At 45.0% G+C, this 16,344-nt stretch overlaps 1 protein-coding gene and 1 long non-coding RNA gene across 6 annotated transcripts in view; one reads left to right on the top strand and one right to left on the bottom strand.

Moving 5' to 3' along the window:
* UST (uronyl 2-sulfotransferase) overlaps positions 1 to 16,344 on the bottom strand; it is a 300,699-nt gene that overhangs the window by 64,318 nt on the left and 220,037 nt on the right. For all 4 annotated transcript variants that reach the window (XM_067701813.1, XM_067701810.1, XM_067701811.1 and 1 more), the window contains exons 6-7: positions 10,279 to 10,376; positions 8,283 to 8,440 (exon numbers count right to left, since the gene is read on the bottom strand). In XM_067701813.1, coding sequence (XP_067557914.1) covers positions 8,283 to 8,440; positions 10,279 to 10,376 — 256 coding nt within the window. The remainder of the gene's footprint in view (positions 1 to 8,282; positions 8,441 to 10,278; positions 10,377 to 16,344) is intronic.
* On the top strand, positions 932 to 13,077 carry LOC137204455 (uncharacterized). 2 transcript variants are annotated; one of them, XR_010933628.1, is made up of 4 exons: positions 932 to 1,483; positions 6,665 to 6,758; positions 10,111 to 10,219; positions 12,890 to 13,077. It is a non-coding gene; the product is annotated as an uncharacterized lncRNA (long non-coding RNA). The 2 variants fall into 2 exon arrangements; XR_010933627.1 differs by lacking the exon at positions 932 to 1,483 and having other exon boundaries at positions 6,037 to 6,758.

The raw sequence follows: 16,344 nt of genomic DNA on the forward strand, positions 1-16,344 counted from the left end.
TAGCCCATGCTTGGCCACACTGTGGGGAGCATCTGGGGTTCTCCAGAGGATGAGGTTGGGACCTAGAAGAGATCCATTTCCCAGGGTGCATGAATGGGAGGTGGAGACTGGGGGAAACTTCTGGAAAGATGATTCCAAGGGCTCCTAGTGAGGGAGGCCAGGAAGACCAGAGGCAGCATCAAGGGATACAGCGAGCTCACCGGAGTCAGCGAGTGCCTGGGAACAGAAGGGGAGTCCACGCTGGTGGGCAGAGAGGGGAATCTGGGGGTCAGGCAGGGCAGTAGGTGGTATCTGGAGAGGTGTGGTGGGCTCCCCAGTGGAACAGTGCAGGACCGACTGGAGCCAATGGTTACGCCAGGCCTGGAGAGTGGCTGGGTCTTGGGTGCAGAAAAACAGAAAGAAAGCAAGGAGGAAGAATCCCAGCTCTAGGGACCTGGGAACCTGGCAGTATCCTGACACAGTTAGGAAGTGAGGGATCCTTGGGTGGTGGTCAGGCTTGCAGAGGGCAGGGAAAGCGGGGTTGGGGGAGTGACACATGGCCCTCTGGCAACTGTGGCTTGGCCACTAGTTCTGGGATTGGTATGAGTGACTCAGTTCCAGGTTGTACCACATAGAGATCTAAGGCTGCGGATACTTTTATAAGAGAACATTTATAAGAGAACAGGCTGTGGACTGGCTTAGCAGTAAGGTGACTGAGCTGCGAAGAATTGGGGGCTCAGCTCAAAAAGGCAAGGTCAGTAGGCAAGGGCCGAGGTGGGCTGGACGCCCCTCATGCCTCCCAGGTATGGGACTTGGGACTTCTGTGTCTTCACACCTCCAGGTCTGCACTCATGTTATTTTTTTCTGCCTAACTTGCCTCCTTCCACGTCCACCTTGTGAAGAGCGATGCACCCTTCAAGGCCTGGCCCAAATATCTCCAGTAGGAAATGCCCATCCAGTTTGCGACAGCATTCATGCCAGATATGGTTTTCTTTATCTTTATACGGCTGTTGCCCAGGACTGGAGTGTATTGCAGACATGGAAACACTTGCTGAAAGTGCTTGTTGAATTTTTCTAGTATTTTCAGATTATACCTGCTATTTAGATATTAGTCTTCAAAGAAGAGAAATATTTTTGGAACGTTATTACTATAAAATCAGACCATGTGTTGAATAGAGATAATCTGTAGATTTTATTTTCAAGCATTTACCTTCAACTGCAATACATAAGAGTGCTTAGTACCCACTTAATGCTCTGTATTAGTGATTAAATATGAAGGATGTTCGGAGGGTCATAGATTCATGGAGTTTGTGGTGGTTCTGGGGACAGAAGCTTGAATGTCTGTGGTCACTTAGGACTTGATAACTGTGGGCAAAGCTATTCTACTCTTTGACTCTCAGCTTTCTTATTTAGAAAATGAGACAAAGACTCATTGTCCTCCTCAGCTTCAGAGGATTCCTGTAAGAATCAAATGAGGTCATCTTATGGAAGTGCTTTATAAATGGTAAATTGCTATGCAAATTATTATTATTTAGGAACTGTTGCTGGTGTTCGCATACAAGACTATTCACTAAGATGCCATTGCTGTGTAATAAGGAGTTTAGTTGTTTGAACATGAATGGGTGTACACACACACACACACACACACACACACACACACACACAATGCAGTACCAACCTGACTAGAATCTGAGCCTAGGACATGACTGGTGATAAACAAATCATTATGGAGAATATTGATGGTACATGAACCAATAACAGATTGGTATCCTAGTTTTTATAAATGATAATTGTTTTTTTTTTTTTTTTGCGGTATGCAGGCCTCTCACTGCTGTGGCCCCTCCCACTGTGGAGCACAGGCCCTGGATGCGCAGGCCCAGTGGCCACAGCTCATGGGCCCAGCCGCTCCACAGCAATGTGGGATCCTCCCGGACCGGGGCACGAACCCGTGTCCCCTGCATCGGCAGGCGGACTCTCAACCACTGCGCCACCAGGGAAGCCCGGTAATTGAGGTTTTTAAATAACTTCATTGGTGCCTGTAAATAGTCTGAATTTCTCCCAACCATCAGTTGTATTCCCGTGAAGTTCCAGAATGTTTTTGGGTTTTGTTGTAGCACAAAAGTAATAAGAAGATGGAAATAAAAAATGAGAAATAGCATGTTTAATCCAATCGTTGTAGAATGATGGATGATTTTTATAAAACCAGAGCAGACGGTACATATATTTTTAACCCACGCAAACTTATTTGTAAACTATCCCCCAATTCCCGACCCCACTGGCTCTCAGATAATGTGCTTTGGACTACTGCAATCAATTGTACTTGGAATCCTTTTGATACGATCCCATTTTCAGGCCCCATATTGGGCATAATTGTACATCTGTGTTCAAGCATTCTGTAAACGCCTGTCAGCAGATGCAAACTGTTAGGAAACCACAAGCACTTCCTTGAGAAAATGGAGAGACACTGCCACCTGCTGGACAAAGTTTAATTCATTAACAGCGCTCTGAAGTATGCAATTCTGCATATGGAAAATAAAGGTTTTTCAAGAACTGAATCTTAGGGTCATAGTTAAAATAAAAACGCCATTAAATCACTGAACACCCATCCTATATCTACTAAATAACGTGATGCATAACAGGCTGAAAGATTCAACATTCAACTCGAGTTGATGGTAACTGGTCCTGGTCACATCTCAACAGTGGATTTCATTTAAGGTTGAAATTTTAGCGCCCTGATATTTCTGCTAAGAGTTCAGGCATACAAATAGATGATTTTTAAAAAACCCTCAGTGACTTGCATGGTGTGTGTTTTTCAGTCCTGAGCATGTCACTGTAGTAATATTTCCATTAAACTTATTCCCTGTGCTTGTTTCAGGAATAAAGTATTGGCCAGAATATAATTGTTCCTCTCCTTCTAAGTCAGAAATACTATTTCCTAAAGGCATGCGGTTTCACAGTCAGGTCAGCTGTCACTGATGAAATAAGTGAAGGGTGATCAGTTTTTTCTTCTCCCCCCCCCCCTCCTCTCTTTCCTTCTTTCATGTAGAAGTTACAGAGAGAGCTGAAGCCCTAGTTCCTCCCAGATAATGGCCCTGTCTCTCTCCTGTAATGTGGTTGGCAGGTTAATAGCTAATTATTGAACACTTAATCATATGTTAAGCTCTGGGCTAAGGGCTTTACATGGATTCGATCAGGTTCATCTCTCACAACAACACTGTGAAGTAGACAGTACTGTTTATGTGCTGTCAGATGGGGAAGCTATGGGGTACAGGGGTTACACCTTACCTCTGGTTATCCAGTTAAGTGGAGAACGGGCTTTAATGCCCGGGCTGCCTACTCCAGAGCCTGTGCCCTAATAATTATGATATTCTGTCTTCTGGACAGAAATACATATGGTATGGAGAGAGAAGGGTGGACAGTGTGACCAGAGAGTGTGTTGGGATCCCCGGCTTAGGGAAGAACGGATTCTGAAGGAATGACCCTGCAGCGAGGATTCGTCATGTCCTCTAGGTGGCGATAGTCTCCATAACTAAACCTGGGAATTACGAAGGCAATGGGGACTGCCTGTGGTTTTTGCGGGGCGGGGGGCGGGGGGAAGCACCGTATAATTGTGCTAACCAACAGAAGGTAGAAAGAGCCTTAAAACCTTCTATGTGATACTTTAGTATCATAATAATATAGACCTTAGCGATCAACCACCCAAAGCTACATTTGCTCGGGTCCTCTGGGCAGAACCACGGCAGAAAGAGGACAAGGAGTCTCTTCAAACTCCCAACTCAGTGTTCTTTCCTTAAAAAATAACTTTTCTTGGGCTTCCCTGGTGGCAAATTTTCTTGGGCTTCCCACGTGGCTTCCCTGGTGGTTGAGAGTCCGCCTGCTGATGCCGGGGACACGGGTTCGTGCCCCGGTCCGGGAAGATCCCACATGCCGTGGAGCGGCTGGGCACGTGAGCCATGGCCACTGAGCCTGCGCGTCCGGAGCCTGTGCTCCGCAACGGGAGAGGCCACAACAGTGAGAGGCCCGCGAACCGCATAAAAAAATAATAATAATAACTTTTCTTTATGAATAATAGGACAATTTTAATTTTCTATGTAAATATCCTCAGATTTGAATACTGCAATGCAAATGAACTCCAAGAGTACACTGCTATACCCTTAATAGGAGTCTAATTATCATTCATGCCTAGGAAAAAGATATTTAAATTTGTACTTTATTTATCATTGTTGTTAATAAAAAATATTTAAGTATAAGCATTTTTTTTTAAAAAAAAAACAAAGCACCCAATTTATGAATGAACTTAAATCCTCAAAGTTAGCACGGAAGTCATTTTGTTTGGAATTAGACATTTTTCCTTTGTAGTATAGTTGGTGGCCAGATTCTCAAGACAGCCCACAGAAGTCTTGTAAATTCTCTACTGAGGTTCCAGTGTTTACATTTGTAACGGAAACAAGTTGAAAATGAATACTAATGTAATGCTAGTCACGGAAAGTATTTAGAATACAAGGGAAAAGGATTGGAAAGTATTTAAAATGCAAGGGAAAAGGATTAGCTTTCAAGTCCTCACATAGTCCTCACGTAGGAGGGTTAAAATATCAGGTCCTATTGTTCCATATCTGGATGCTAAGTGGCACTGCTGAACTGGAACAGCTGGGTTACTCACCAAGTCAGGGGCGGATATGGGAGACGCTGATATAAGGACTTTTCCTATCACAGATATTCACTTATTCTCTGTCTTTAATTAATTTTCTTATTTATTGTGGTCTTTAACACCACGGTGATTTTAGCTCCTAAAGAAACTATGACTAAGAAAGCGTGTCCCTTTTTAAGAGCTAAGGGGGAAAAGCATTCATGAACACGTTAACGCTTGTGGCTCAGAAACTCTTAAGTTGTAGCCCTTTGGTTCACATTTCGGTGGATGACCATGGAGCTGTCTCTCCAATTCTTTGGGCCGGCTCCAAGCTTCTCGTTTTTGAAAGTTAAGTAATGAGCAAATGTAATCGAGATTAATCAATAAAAAATGAGACCGCATAAGTTAAAGAAGTGAGGTCACTCTTACCCAGTAAATCTGTTTCGGCCTTGGTTCCCCCAATTCAAACTCATACCCAGGTTGGGCGGAGTTTACTGAGCCCTCACTCCAAGGTACTGGCCTCAACATTAGCAACTGTCCTTGGGCTGGCGGGAAACACCAGAGTGTGTTCTCCTGGTTATCCACCAGGCTACAACTTTCATTCTTATTTCATCTCGAGTACTTACTATCTTCAACTTCTTCTGAGATACACTACCTGGGTCTCCACAGAATGCAAACATTAATATAAAATGACTAAATTTCAAAAAATTTATGAAGACTAAGTTTCTCAAATATTTTTGGTAGGAGACAAGTTTACTCACCAGCATATACCTTCTTACAGGCAATGAATGGGGTGAGGGAGCACAAACAGTTGACCTATTATTTAGCGAAGTTATTAACTTCTCTAAATGGTGGGTTATTGGAACCCACAGTACTGATTGGAAAGAATTAATGACTATCTTTCCAATCTAGAATAAGTGACAACCCATTTGACTAGCGGACGTTATTTTTACCAGCTCCCCCGTTATTGTTATTAGTGTTTTTTGTTCAGCAGTGAGACTGGTCTAAATACTTTTCGTCTTGCTGGAAGGGGATGACTGAAATCCGCACACACCTGCATTTTTAAAATAACAGGATGAGCACCAAAGAAAAATGGCCAGTGGAATGTTTGCCTCTTAATCCAGCTCCATGGTCCGTTTAATCTACAAATATTTAAAGGTCTCAGATTTTAGTGTTTCTTCTCTCTGTCCTCTAGTCTACTCAGTTATAAAATTCTTGTATAAAGGGCAAGAGCAAGGATTTTAGTGGGCCATTATCTGTGAGTGTAGATTGAAAATGCACGGGTGATGAGGCTCTGGTGTGAACGATGAAGGGACCTGCTGCTTCTCTTCCTTTAACCTATTCGATACCAGCTCACTGATTTGTGGCCATGAGGAAACAATACAGGGGCTTAGTCTTTGCAGAGGCCAAAATATACCAGAAAGCTGGCCAGGCGAGGATGCTCATCTCCTGTCCCCTGCTTCAGGGGATGAGGAAACTCTTTGGGACAGAGCCACTGTGGAGCTACTTGGCCTTCAAGGTTACCATAGAAAAACCTCACAGGAGGTGCCCGAGAGACCACAAAACACAGGGGAAGTTACTGCAGAATCACTCAAATGTTCACTTTGTTGTCTACGTGCCGTGTGGCAGCGGAGACCATTACACTGGAGTGATATGCAAACTATTTAACACCAGTTCCACTCAGGAACTAAATTAGAACAGTTGTTGAGTCCTGGGCCAGAGTCCTGAAGACCCCCTTGCGGTGGTGGGGGAGGGGGCGGTGAGGGGGTGTGTGTGCGTGTGTGTGTGGAAGTGCCCCCGGAGGGTGGGAGCCCAGGGCAGTGTAGACGTGTCTCGCTGTTTTAACCACTAGTATAGCTGGACTGTGTGAACTGGTAATGTGTTGGCTGGCCTGCGTTCTCCCTGGGGCAGCAGCCTCGGAAGTATTTCATATATTGCTATGCCGAACTCAAAGGGGAGAAAAATCTTTATAGGTGGAAAGATCACAGCTAAAGACAAAAGAGCTAACAGTCACTCAATCTTCAAAAATATGTTCTACTTTAATGAATGGGCTTCTAGATCACGGGACGAAGGCCTACAATTCCCGAGAAGTCAGGTATTTAAATGAGGAAAACAGCTGGGAAGTGAAGATGATACATCCTGACAACAGTAGGTAAGTGAGCCCTTGGGGCTAAAAGTTTTGTTTGTGGTTTATTTGTATTTAGGAAGAACAAAGATTAAAATGTCCTCTTCTGAGTTATCAGACCTACACTTCTGGTGTTGACCCTTGGTGTGCTGGGCTGTGACATCCTGTGAATCCTGTCAATCCCAGATCCCAGGATGGATGAAGTGCGTGGTGTGGCCTCACCCATACTCTTCCCAAGTGCTGGGATAAGAGTGTGTTCTTCTTATCTGACAGCTATGTGTCTCCAAGACCCAGTCAGCCTTTATCTCATACTGTACATCTCACACACCCCCACCCCCACACACTATACAACAAGATAAAGCAGAAGAAGGGAAATAACAATGAACAACATAAACCTTTTCTTCAAAGGAGCCTGATTTAGGGTGAGACTCCTCCTTGCACAAAGACCAGAGTTTACTTTGTCCTACAGAGCTAAAAACTGGTCCCAGGAGAACTCTTTAAATTCTTTGAACTCTTTAAATTGCCCAGAGTTGAAAGAGCAAAGGAAGGCCCTATTTCAAAAAATGACAATTTAGAGTTTGTTATGCTTCTAGCTGTTCCAACCACACTTCTTGCTGCGGAGACACACCTCGAGGTCCATGGTCATGTAAGGACATGCGAGTTTGCCTCTGAATAAGAGTGTTGGGAGACCAAGGCAAAATCACCTTCCCCCAGCGAGTCCCTGGTCGTGGTAGGGCCACCCGATGGAACCGAAGTCAGGGCTCCTGCAGGCAGAACCAGTTCACCTGGGCATCAGCACCTGTCAGTGATGCAGGTGTGGTACGAGGTCCCTGCCTGGCTGCGTGGCATGTGAGGCAGAGGCTTCGTTGGGGAAGCCCTTCCTCTGTGCCTCGTTTCTACAAAGCAGAATAACACCTTCCATTTCCCGACAACAAAACAAAACCATAAACGGATTAGTGAAGAGGTATTGTTGAGGCAGCAGTAGATGAAGAACAGGAAAGAAACAAACAAAGTTGAGAAAAACAAATGATGGACTTCTGAAAGTAATGATTTTACAGTGACACTACGGGCAACCCTTATAATTGCTTTGCTGCATTCTCCTTCTTCTGTTTGGACACCACTCCATCTATTAGAGCAAAATCATAATTGCATTCTCAATGTGCTGCTTTATGGACTCTATGCGCCAGGATTTGCTTTTGTCAAATGGAAGTAGGGCCAGAGTTACCTCATCACACTACCCCAGGGCTCCAACACACACCTGCCCGTTCACTGGTTCACCCCAGCACCAGGACACGGCCCACGGGAATGCTGCCCATCTCACTTTCCAGAGGGAGAAATGGAAGCATCTGGCCTTTAAAACACGGCGAGTTTATGTTTGGGCCTGAAGCTCAAGGTTTCGGTACCTAAATCTCGTGGTTCTAACCTTGCTTTGAAGCCAGGGGAGCTCCCCTTCACTAACAGAAGAGATGATTTCACGCCTGTATTTCCCGAGTCCTTTTCAAGGTGAGTAAGCCTCAAAACAGAGAAGCACTTGCTTACAGACAGAGTTACCTGGGTCTTTGTAGATACTGAGCACACCCTTGAAGTAATGAGGTAAAAATCTTTCCAGTAGAAGCAGCACATCTTCCAACTCTTCCAGAATCCCCACAAGCAGGAAGTTTTCATTCACGTTCAGCTTTGCTCTTTCAAGGGCCCACTCACCAGGCTCCCTTTATGGATATAAAAATGATTTTGAAATCAAAGATTGGTCTTCACATTGCAGCAACAACGTGCTGGAAGCTTCTCCCTTCTCCCACCCATCCCCAGTCACATACGTCCAAATCCCACTTTCTCCAGGGCCCAGCGAGCCCCACCTAAACGTCTGTTAAGAGAAAATGGGCCCAGGCAGCTAGGTCTCAATAAACGCTGATTAGAATGGCCTTTTAATAGGAGGACCAAACCGAACCCATGAAGTTAGAAGTTTTGAAATATGAAACTTACTGATTTTGATTTCTGTAGAAATCAAAATAGGTGTCAGGTCATGACCACTAATCATCTTATTCTTTTGAGGAATTTAAAAACAAACTTTTTTTTTTTTCCTTCAATTACAGAAGGAAAACAGCCTCATCTTATTTGTAAGGCAGATCTGTGAGCCAACAACACTGATATGAATGTAACGCCTGGCTGGCGTTGACTGTCTGGGGGAATTTGGGCAAGCCAGGATTCTTTTTTGAAAATGTTTAATAATCCTTACTTAGCTCAAATAGTTGTCATCAAGGTGGAACAAGGTGACATTTTGAAAGCATTTTGAAAATCATCACGAGATAAGGCATCAGAAGTCCTCGCCCCAAGATTGGGAAATATATAATTTTAAAAGTACTTCAAGGAGTTAGAATCTTGTTTCTTGGAATAAATATCCTCATTTTGACAGAAAGCGAGTCAACTGGCCCCAAACCTTCCCAGGATCTGAAGCCCTGACCGTGAAGCAGAAGGCATTTACTACAGGGGCCAGGGTGGGTGAGGGAGGCCTCCTGAGCTCAGGAGTTTATAATGAAGCAGAAAACTGACACTTCTGGCCCCAGAATTCTGACCGTAAACCAACTGGTTAACTCGGCAAAACGTCAATAATAACAACACACATAATAACGAAGCAGCAATCACAGTGTAAGCAAAAAGTACGAGTGAGCTGCAACTTGGAAACAGCCGTGTCCCCCCCAACCCCCAGTCTCTTAAGGAACACAACGACCTTCTAATCAATGTCTCCTTTCGGGGAAAGTGCCGCTTCTGGCAGCAGGGTTTATCTTCCACCGAGCAAAGATAATATTCATCGTTACCACCATTTCTCCTGGAGGCCACACATTCGTCTAGTACAACGAATTTCAAGTGTAGCTAGACCAGAATCACCTGGGAGGTGGTCACAGATGCCTGGGCCTCACCTCAGAGACTGTGATCAGGTGAGGGTTCCTAACAAGTACCCCAGGGATGCAGATGCAGGAGGTGGGTGGACCACACAGAGGGCCCTTTCTATCTGAATAAGTCACTTTCTAAAGAAGGTCTTGCAACCAAGTAAGGTTGAGGAGGGATCACTAGAAAGTACTTTCTTCTCTTTCTACTAAGCATGCCTCAGGAGAGAGACACTCTGGAATTTTGGGTGCGAGCATCTAGTGTTTCAGACCCAATCAGACACACCACACTGGCAAGGACAGCTGTGGGTGCAGCACAGACACTACAGAGGAGCAGGTTGGGCGCACCCCCTGGGCTTCACTATCTCATGGGCTGGGGAGTGACAGGTGTACGTCAAAGGTGAAGAAGAGTTTGGCTGGCATTTCAGTTACACAGCTTTACGGGTGGTTCCCAAGGCCTCTGCCGGACCTTGATTTGTTCATTTCTTTATTTACAGGACATTCAGAATCTCAAATGCCATCTTGAAAGATTAACAGTAAATAGTAACTGAATTCCAGAAGTTAGAGAGACTGGGGACGCAGAAGACGCCCACGCAGTGCCAGTTGGTGGGTTTCCCGTCATTGTTGTCCAAGTGAGCATGTCATGAGCCTGTTTCGGTCCTTACCTGCATCTGGGATGCTGTCCACAAAAGTACGGAATGATGTAAAACAACCTGGGGTTGGAACACTCAGGATAGTTTTCAAGGATACACTCGTTGATGTCCTAGAAGAGAAAACACAGCAGTGAGATGTCTGGCGGTCTCTGCAGGGCTTTGTCTAATGTCATACAGTGTAAGTAAAATTGATACTTTAATGATACGGGAAGGCCTTGAGAAGATGTACAGAACTCATGGATTTCATGAGAAGAAATGAAATCCCTTTTTTGCCTTGCACCAGCCTGCTTCACTGGCCAGGTACACACATGGTCAGAGCATTTCACAGAGTGCTTGGTCTGTTGCGTTAAATGAATTTCTGCATTTCCCAGTGGCCTGAAGTCTCTAGCTAGATGACAAGCATCTTGGAGCAGTTCGACTGACTGTGGCTAGCTGTGGCCCCAGCAGTTATGAGAAACTGGGAAGTATACAGTGGACACTTAACAAATATTTGTTGAATGAATTCAGTATGACTTAATTCATTCAGACTTAATCAGAGATCCCTGTACAGCCAGTCCCGTAAAAATGTGTTTCCCTGTGTATCCACACGTCCAACAAATACTTATTAAGTATCTACAATAGTCACATAGAGGGTCTGTAAATTTTGGAGGGGCTGTAAAACCATTTCTAATGTTATATTAGGTTAGGAAGTGGCCGGATGTTTGTATATAGACATTCTCTCACTTTCAAAAGCAACAGTTGTGATTTTCAAATAGAAAATTTGGAATTTCTGCATAGAAAGTTTCTCTTCTATGAGGTTGAGTGCAGTGTCTTTGTCAGCATTACTAGAGCTTACAATGACATGAAAAGAAGGGCTAAAAATCCTCTTTCATCAAGGCAGATTACACTGGATACCCTAGATAAGACATGTCTGGTTCTTAGGTATTTCTAAGGAGAAAAGATAACCCAATTTACAAACAAACCAAACAGCTATGGGATGTTTCTTCAGACACAATACTGGCAAGGCAAATTAAGAGTGGATATAACTCAGCAAACACGGTCCTATGGTCAATGAAGTTTATGAGTCAGTTGAAGCCACTGAATCTAATACGATTAGGGTAAATGGTTAGTTATTAAAAGGTTTTTTTTAGTTCAAGTTGGGAGTTGGAAAATATAACTTAAATATCTATTTTTTTCAACATTTTCTTTTCCCTCTCATGCTTCTTTGGTTTATATACCACTTAAATAAATTACACAATTACAGTAACAAATTCAACCAGAATAAAGAGATTCAGGAACAGACACACTCCAGCTGCGCACCTGAGCCTTGTGTGGGAAGCACAGGTGCACAGTTCGCAGAGAGGAGTATACGAGAAGCACGTGGAATGGTGTACGTCAGCCCATCCAGCCACGCATGAAGTGAAGGCAATAAGAGCACCTCACTGCATATGAAAACCCATTACAAATGCATGATGTTAGACCCCAAATACCTTTCTAAGAAGAAACTGACACAGAGGGATGTATGTATAAGACTATTCATTGCTATAAGATTTATTACAACAAAATATGGCAGAACGTACAGGTCGTTAATGGGGGATTGATTCACAGAGCAGTTATGGCACGTTCCTATGATGAAATACTGGGCACCCAGCAAGGATAAGGAGGATCTACACGCACTGTCCTGAAAAGTGTCTGTGATGAGTTTTCAGATGAAATAAAGTCAATTATAGGACAATATGAACATGTAGGACAACATAAAAATAAAATGTGTTTACATAAGGACAGAAATATCTGGAAGGGGCTTCCCTGGTGGCGCAGTGGTTGAGAGTCCGCCTGCCGATGCAGGGGACGCGGGTTCGTGCCCCGGTCCGGGAGGATCCCACATGCCGCGGAGCGGCTGGGCCCGTGAGCCATGGCCGCCGAGCCTGCGCGTCCGGAGCCTGTGCTCCACAACGGGAGAGGCCACAGCAGTGAGAGGCCCGCGTACCGCAAAAAAAAAAAAAAAAAAAATCTGTAAGGATAAACACCAAACTGTTAAAATAAGTCATTTATGGTGGTAGATGTAATGGAAGATGGGAATACACTGAACTTTATTTGTTTTTGAAATGTTAGCTTTAATTATAATATATATATTTTAGTTTTATCATCAGAAAAGTTTAAGGAGATCTACACATTGTAAAACAAACTAAAACTTGTATAGAGGGTGACCAGGCTTTGCCATGAGGATGCTCTGACCTCCCTTCCTCCCTCACCCTCCAGGTATCCTCTGGCAGTTGGCTCCCCCCAGGGACCTGAGCCTTAGGTCAGGGTGACCCAGGAACTGGGCTGGGGTCAGAGGGAGGGAGCTAGGAGCTGGGTGGGAAGCAGAGCACAGGAGACTCCGGGCACGGCCAGCGTGGTCAGGAGGGTCTGTCCTCTGAGGTCAAGATTTCACAGCAAATGGCTGAGTAAAATGGTGGTGATTTAGGGGGTGTCCAGAGATCTGCCCCCCACACAGTCAGCCCCCCAGAGACCTGCATTAACACGAGGGGCGGGGCAACTGAGCCCACCCAAGCCTCCTGCAGAGACTCTCACAGCGCCTGCGCTTCTCTGAATTCACTTTACAGTGGCCTTTTAAGAAGAACTTGTGTAATTGTTTGTTTAGGTGGTGACTCCAGGAGAGCCCAGATGCCTGTTCACTGCATCTCCAGCGCTTAGCACCCTTCCTGGAAAAAGCAGAGGTACAATAAATACTCAGCGACTGAATGAGCAAATGGCAGAAGGAACAAGCCAAGACACACACCCCTGATTCCGTTCCCAGAGATCCTGGCCTGGGGCTCGCAGGAGGGGGCAGAGGGCATCGGTTGGTGGGGAAGGGGAGGGCTGAGGACTGCAGGGACCTAGGAAAGACGCTTCTCTACTGGAATCCACAAATAACCTCTCAAGGTCAATTTATGGGAAGACATAAATTCCTAGTTTAAGAATTACTGTTAACAATTCTTCCTTTCTTAGAGCAAGGCATGTCGCAGGAGATTTCAAAGGGTTCCATTTGAGCCCATTAGGTTGATGGATGGTGTTGGCCACAAGCATCTTATGGAAATGCTATAGGAGGACATAAATACAAGATGACTCAGATGTAAGACCAAGCGGAAGCAGGAAACGAGCTGTGAAGACCCACGCACTCAGCTGCCTACGGCTTGGCCACAGTGAACACTCATCTGCTTCCCGGCAGCTCAAGGACGCGGGGCTTCGGGAAGCTGCTCCTGGCCACTCACACAGTCCACTCTTACTGGAACCCAGAACTTCAGTGAATGACCTTTCAGTGTTTTGGGCAACCAAATGTGACAAGTGTCAACACAGCTGTTCCTCCAGTGCTCTGCTCCAGTCCCCCCCAGGGCCATACGGTTTCCCCCCAGAATTAATGGTTTTACTTTTGGCATTAGGCTTCGCCATCTTGTGTTGTTTTACAATCCCCTTTTTATACTGAAGTTCTCTTTGTCCATATATAGTTTAAAATGATTATGCAATTTCATTTTTTCTTCCCATGCAGTGTTTCTAGGATAAGGTTGTTTTAAACGAAAACCTTAATATTTATTTTAAGACTTGCTCTAAGGTCTTCACGACGGTGATGATTTGGCCAAGCTGGCCCGCTTGCCAGACTGCTTGCCAGTGCTTGATCCACGATTTGCTTATCTGGTCCTTGGATCTTGGCAGCTGCCATGGCACCCCACAAAGTGTCCACGACTAGCCCTCTTGTAAGACTGGGTTTCAACAAAAGACCCCACTCTCCCCACATTCTCAATTTATTTGGGAAATGAGATATTCTCTAGGAGCGAACATTCCAGATAACTGAGTCCTTTTAATTGCCAAAACTACAAAAAAAAAAAAAAAAGGCCAATTTTGGTTGAAATTTATTCTAAACTGTGCTATTTTTAAAAGCATACACTTACACCCTCTAGGTTTTCTTAGTGGCTTCACCTTCTTCCACTTTGATTGGACAGCAAAATCACGTTCAACTGATTTTCTCCCATAACATTTTCACTGGATAGACTGTGATGAATAACACGCACCTGTCAAATGCCAAAGGGCCCTCAGTGCCCAAAGGAAACCCCAGTCACTACAGCCAGATCCCTGGGGGTCACTCCCGAGTCCTCTCTCACCCTCACTGTTCACGTCACTCAGTGGCCCGACCCTGCAACCTGACCCCTAAATGGTTTTCTAACGCGCCTTCTGGCATCCATTCCACACCTCAGGCCCTGCTCAGCTCCTTCGCAGCTGGTTAGTATCTCTTCCTTTCATTTCTTCTCCCTGAACACATTCTACACAAAGTTGCTGCAGTAACTTAGCTGAAATGCAAATTCATCCACTTCACCTCTCTGTTCAAAAGCTCTGAAGGACTCTTAGTGACAGTGCAGTGGCAATAAGGATCAAGTAGGGCACCTGTTAAGAAATGCTAATTCCCGGACCCCACCTTGATTTAAGGGAGAGCTTGATTTAACAGGCTTTTCTGGGGACGAGGCTAGAAATCTGCATTTTATTTATTTATTTTTATTTATTTATTTATTTTAACATCTCTATTTGAGTATAACTGCTTTACAATGGTGTGTTAGTTTCTGCTTTATAACAAAGAGAATCAGTTATACATATACATATGTTCCCATATCTCTTCCTTCTTGCGTCTCCCCCCCTCCCACCCTCCCTATCCCACCCCTCTAGGTGGTCACAAAGCACCGAGCTGATCTCCCTGTGCTATGTGGCTGCTTCCCACTAGCTATCTACCTTACGTTTGGTAGTGTATATATGTCAGTGCCACTCTCTCACTTTGTCCCAGCTTACCCTTCCCCCTCCCCGTATCCTCAAGTTCATTCTCTAGTAGGTCTGTGTCTTTATTCCCATCTTGCCCCTAGGTTCTTCATGACCTTTTTTTTGTTTGTCTTTTAGATTCCATATATATGTGTTAGCATATGGTATTTGTTTTTCTCTTTCTGACTTACTTCACTCTGTATGACAGACTCTAGGTCCATCCTGCATCTTAAAGAGGAGCCTTGGTGATTTTGAGAACCTGGTTGCCCTTCATGGGCCTCAACACTGGGCCAGAAGGTAATTCCATGCCTGACTCATCTGGGTCCCTTGCCTGGAATTTCCTTCTGCCTCCTCCCCTGGTCCCATAGCGGGCCTACGTTTTGGCGGAATTCCTGGCAGGACGAGTGTTAGTATATATGCCAGTCCACCTGTAGCGAAAGGAAGGCTCCAGAAGCTGGAGAAGAATTCAGGATCTGACAGCAAGTTCAAGGTCACTCCTGGTGAGCCTTCTGGGTAGACAAAGCACACACAACCTACACTGTGTGCTTTGCAGCATCCTAAGCATCCTCTCACCTCTTACCAAACTGCGAGTGGTCCTGGGACTCTGTTCTTCTAGTAAGACAAAATAAGTGAAGTCTCTAGTATACTTCTCATTCATTCCACGATCTTTCGTCGTCAAGCCCCCTCCAATCCCATGGCTAATCCTGGGCCCAGAAAGGAGGGCTTTAAGGAGTTCCAGTAAAAGGAAAAGTTGAGCTACACCTACGGTCCATGGTGAGGTGAGGGCTGTGCCAGATGGGCAGGGCTCCAGCACCCCCCAGCCCTACCAAAACCGGAAGAGCTATGCTTTGCCTGGGTTTAGCTATTGGGTTCCGTATAAGATTTCAGCTGATAACAAGGCTCTAAATCTGAAAATCATTGCTTCAGGCCAGCACGCAGAGGCTCAGGGTATTGGAACAGCTAGCATGACCCGCATCACACCGCCCCTCCCTTTGCCCTATATAAGCAGGTGATTCTGATTGTAGGGCCCAGGAAGTCGGATCTTACTAGCTGGGTCATGACTGTTAGGGTCCTATGATTAAAGAGCACCTTGTGGAAAAAACCAAAACTATGAGGAAACATTTTTCCTCTTCCTCTCCTTCCTGGGGTCCAGGCTGCTGATAGTTCTATTCTTCCCCCACCTCACCCTTTAAGGAAAGAGGGGATACCAAGCCCATGCTAGCAAGGGGAAGAGTAGGTTTCTTATGTGCACAATAGTGTTAAACACTATAGAGTATCTATATTCTAAATGTCAAAAATATCTTTAAAAATGCATGG

This window comes from Pseudorca crassidens, chromosome 13 (assembly GCF_039906515.1).
Source record: "Pseudorca crassidens isolate mPseCra1 chromosome 13, mPseCra1.hap1, whole genome shotgun sequence".
Classification (NCBI taxonomy): Eukaryota; Metazoa; Chordata; class Mammalia; order Artiodactyla; family Delphinidae; genus Pseudorca; species Pseudorca crassidens.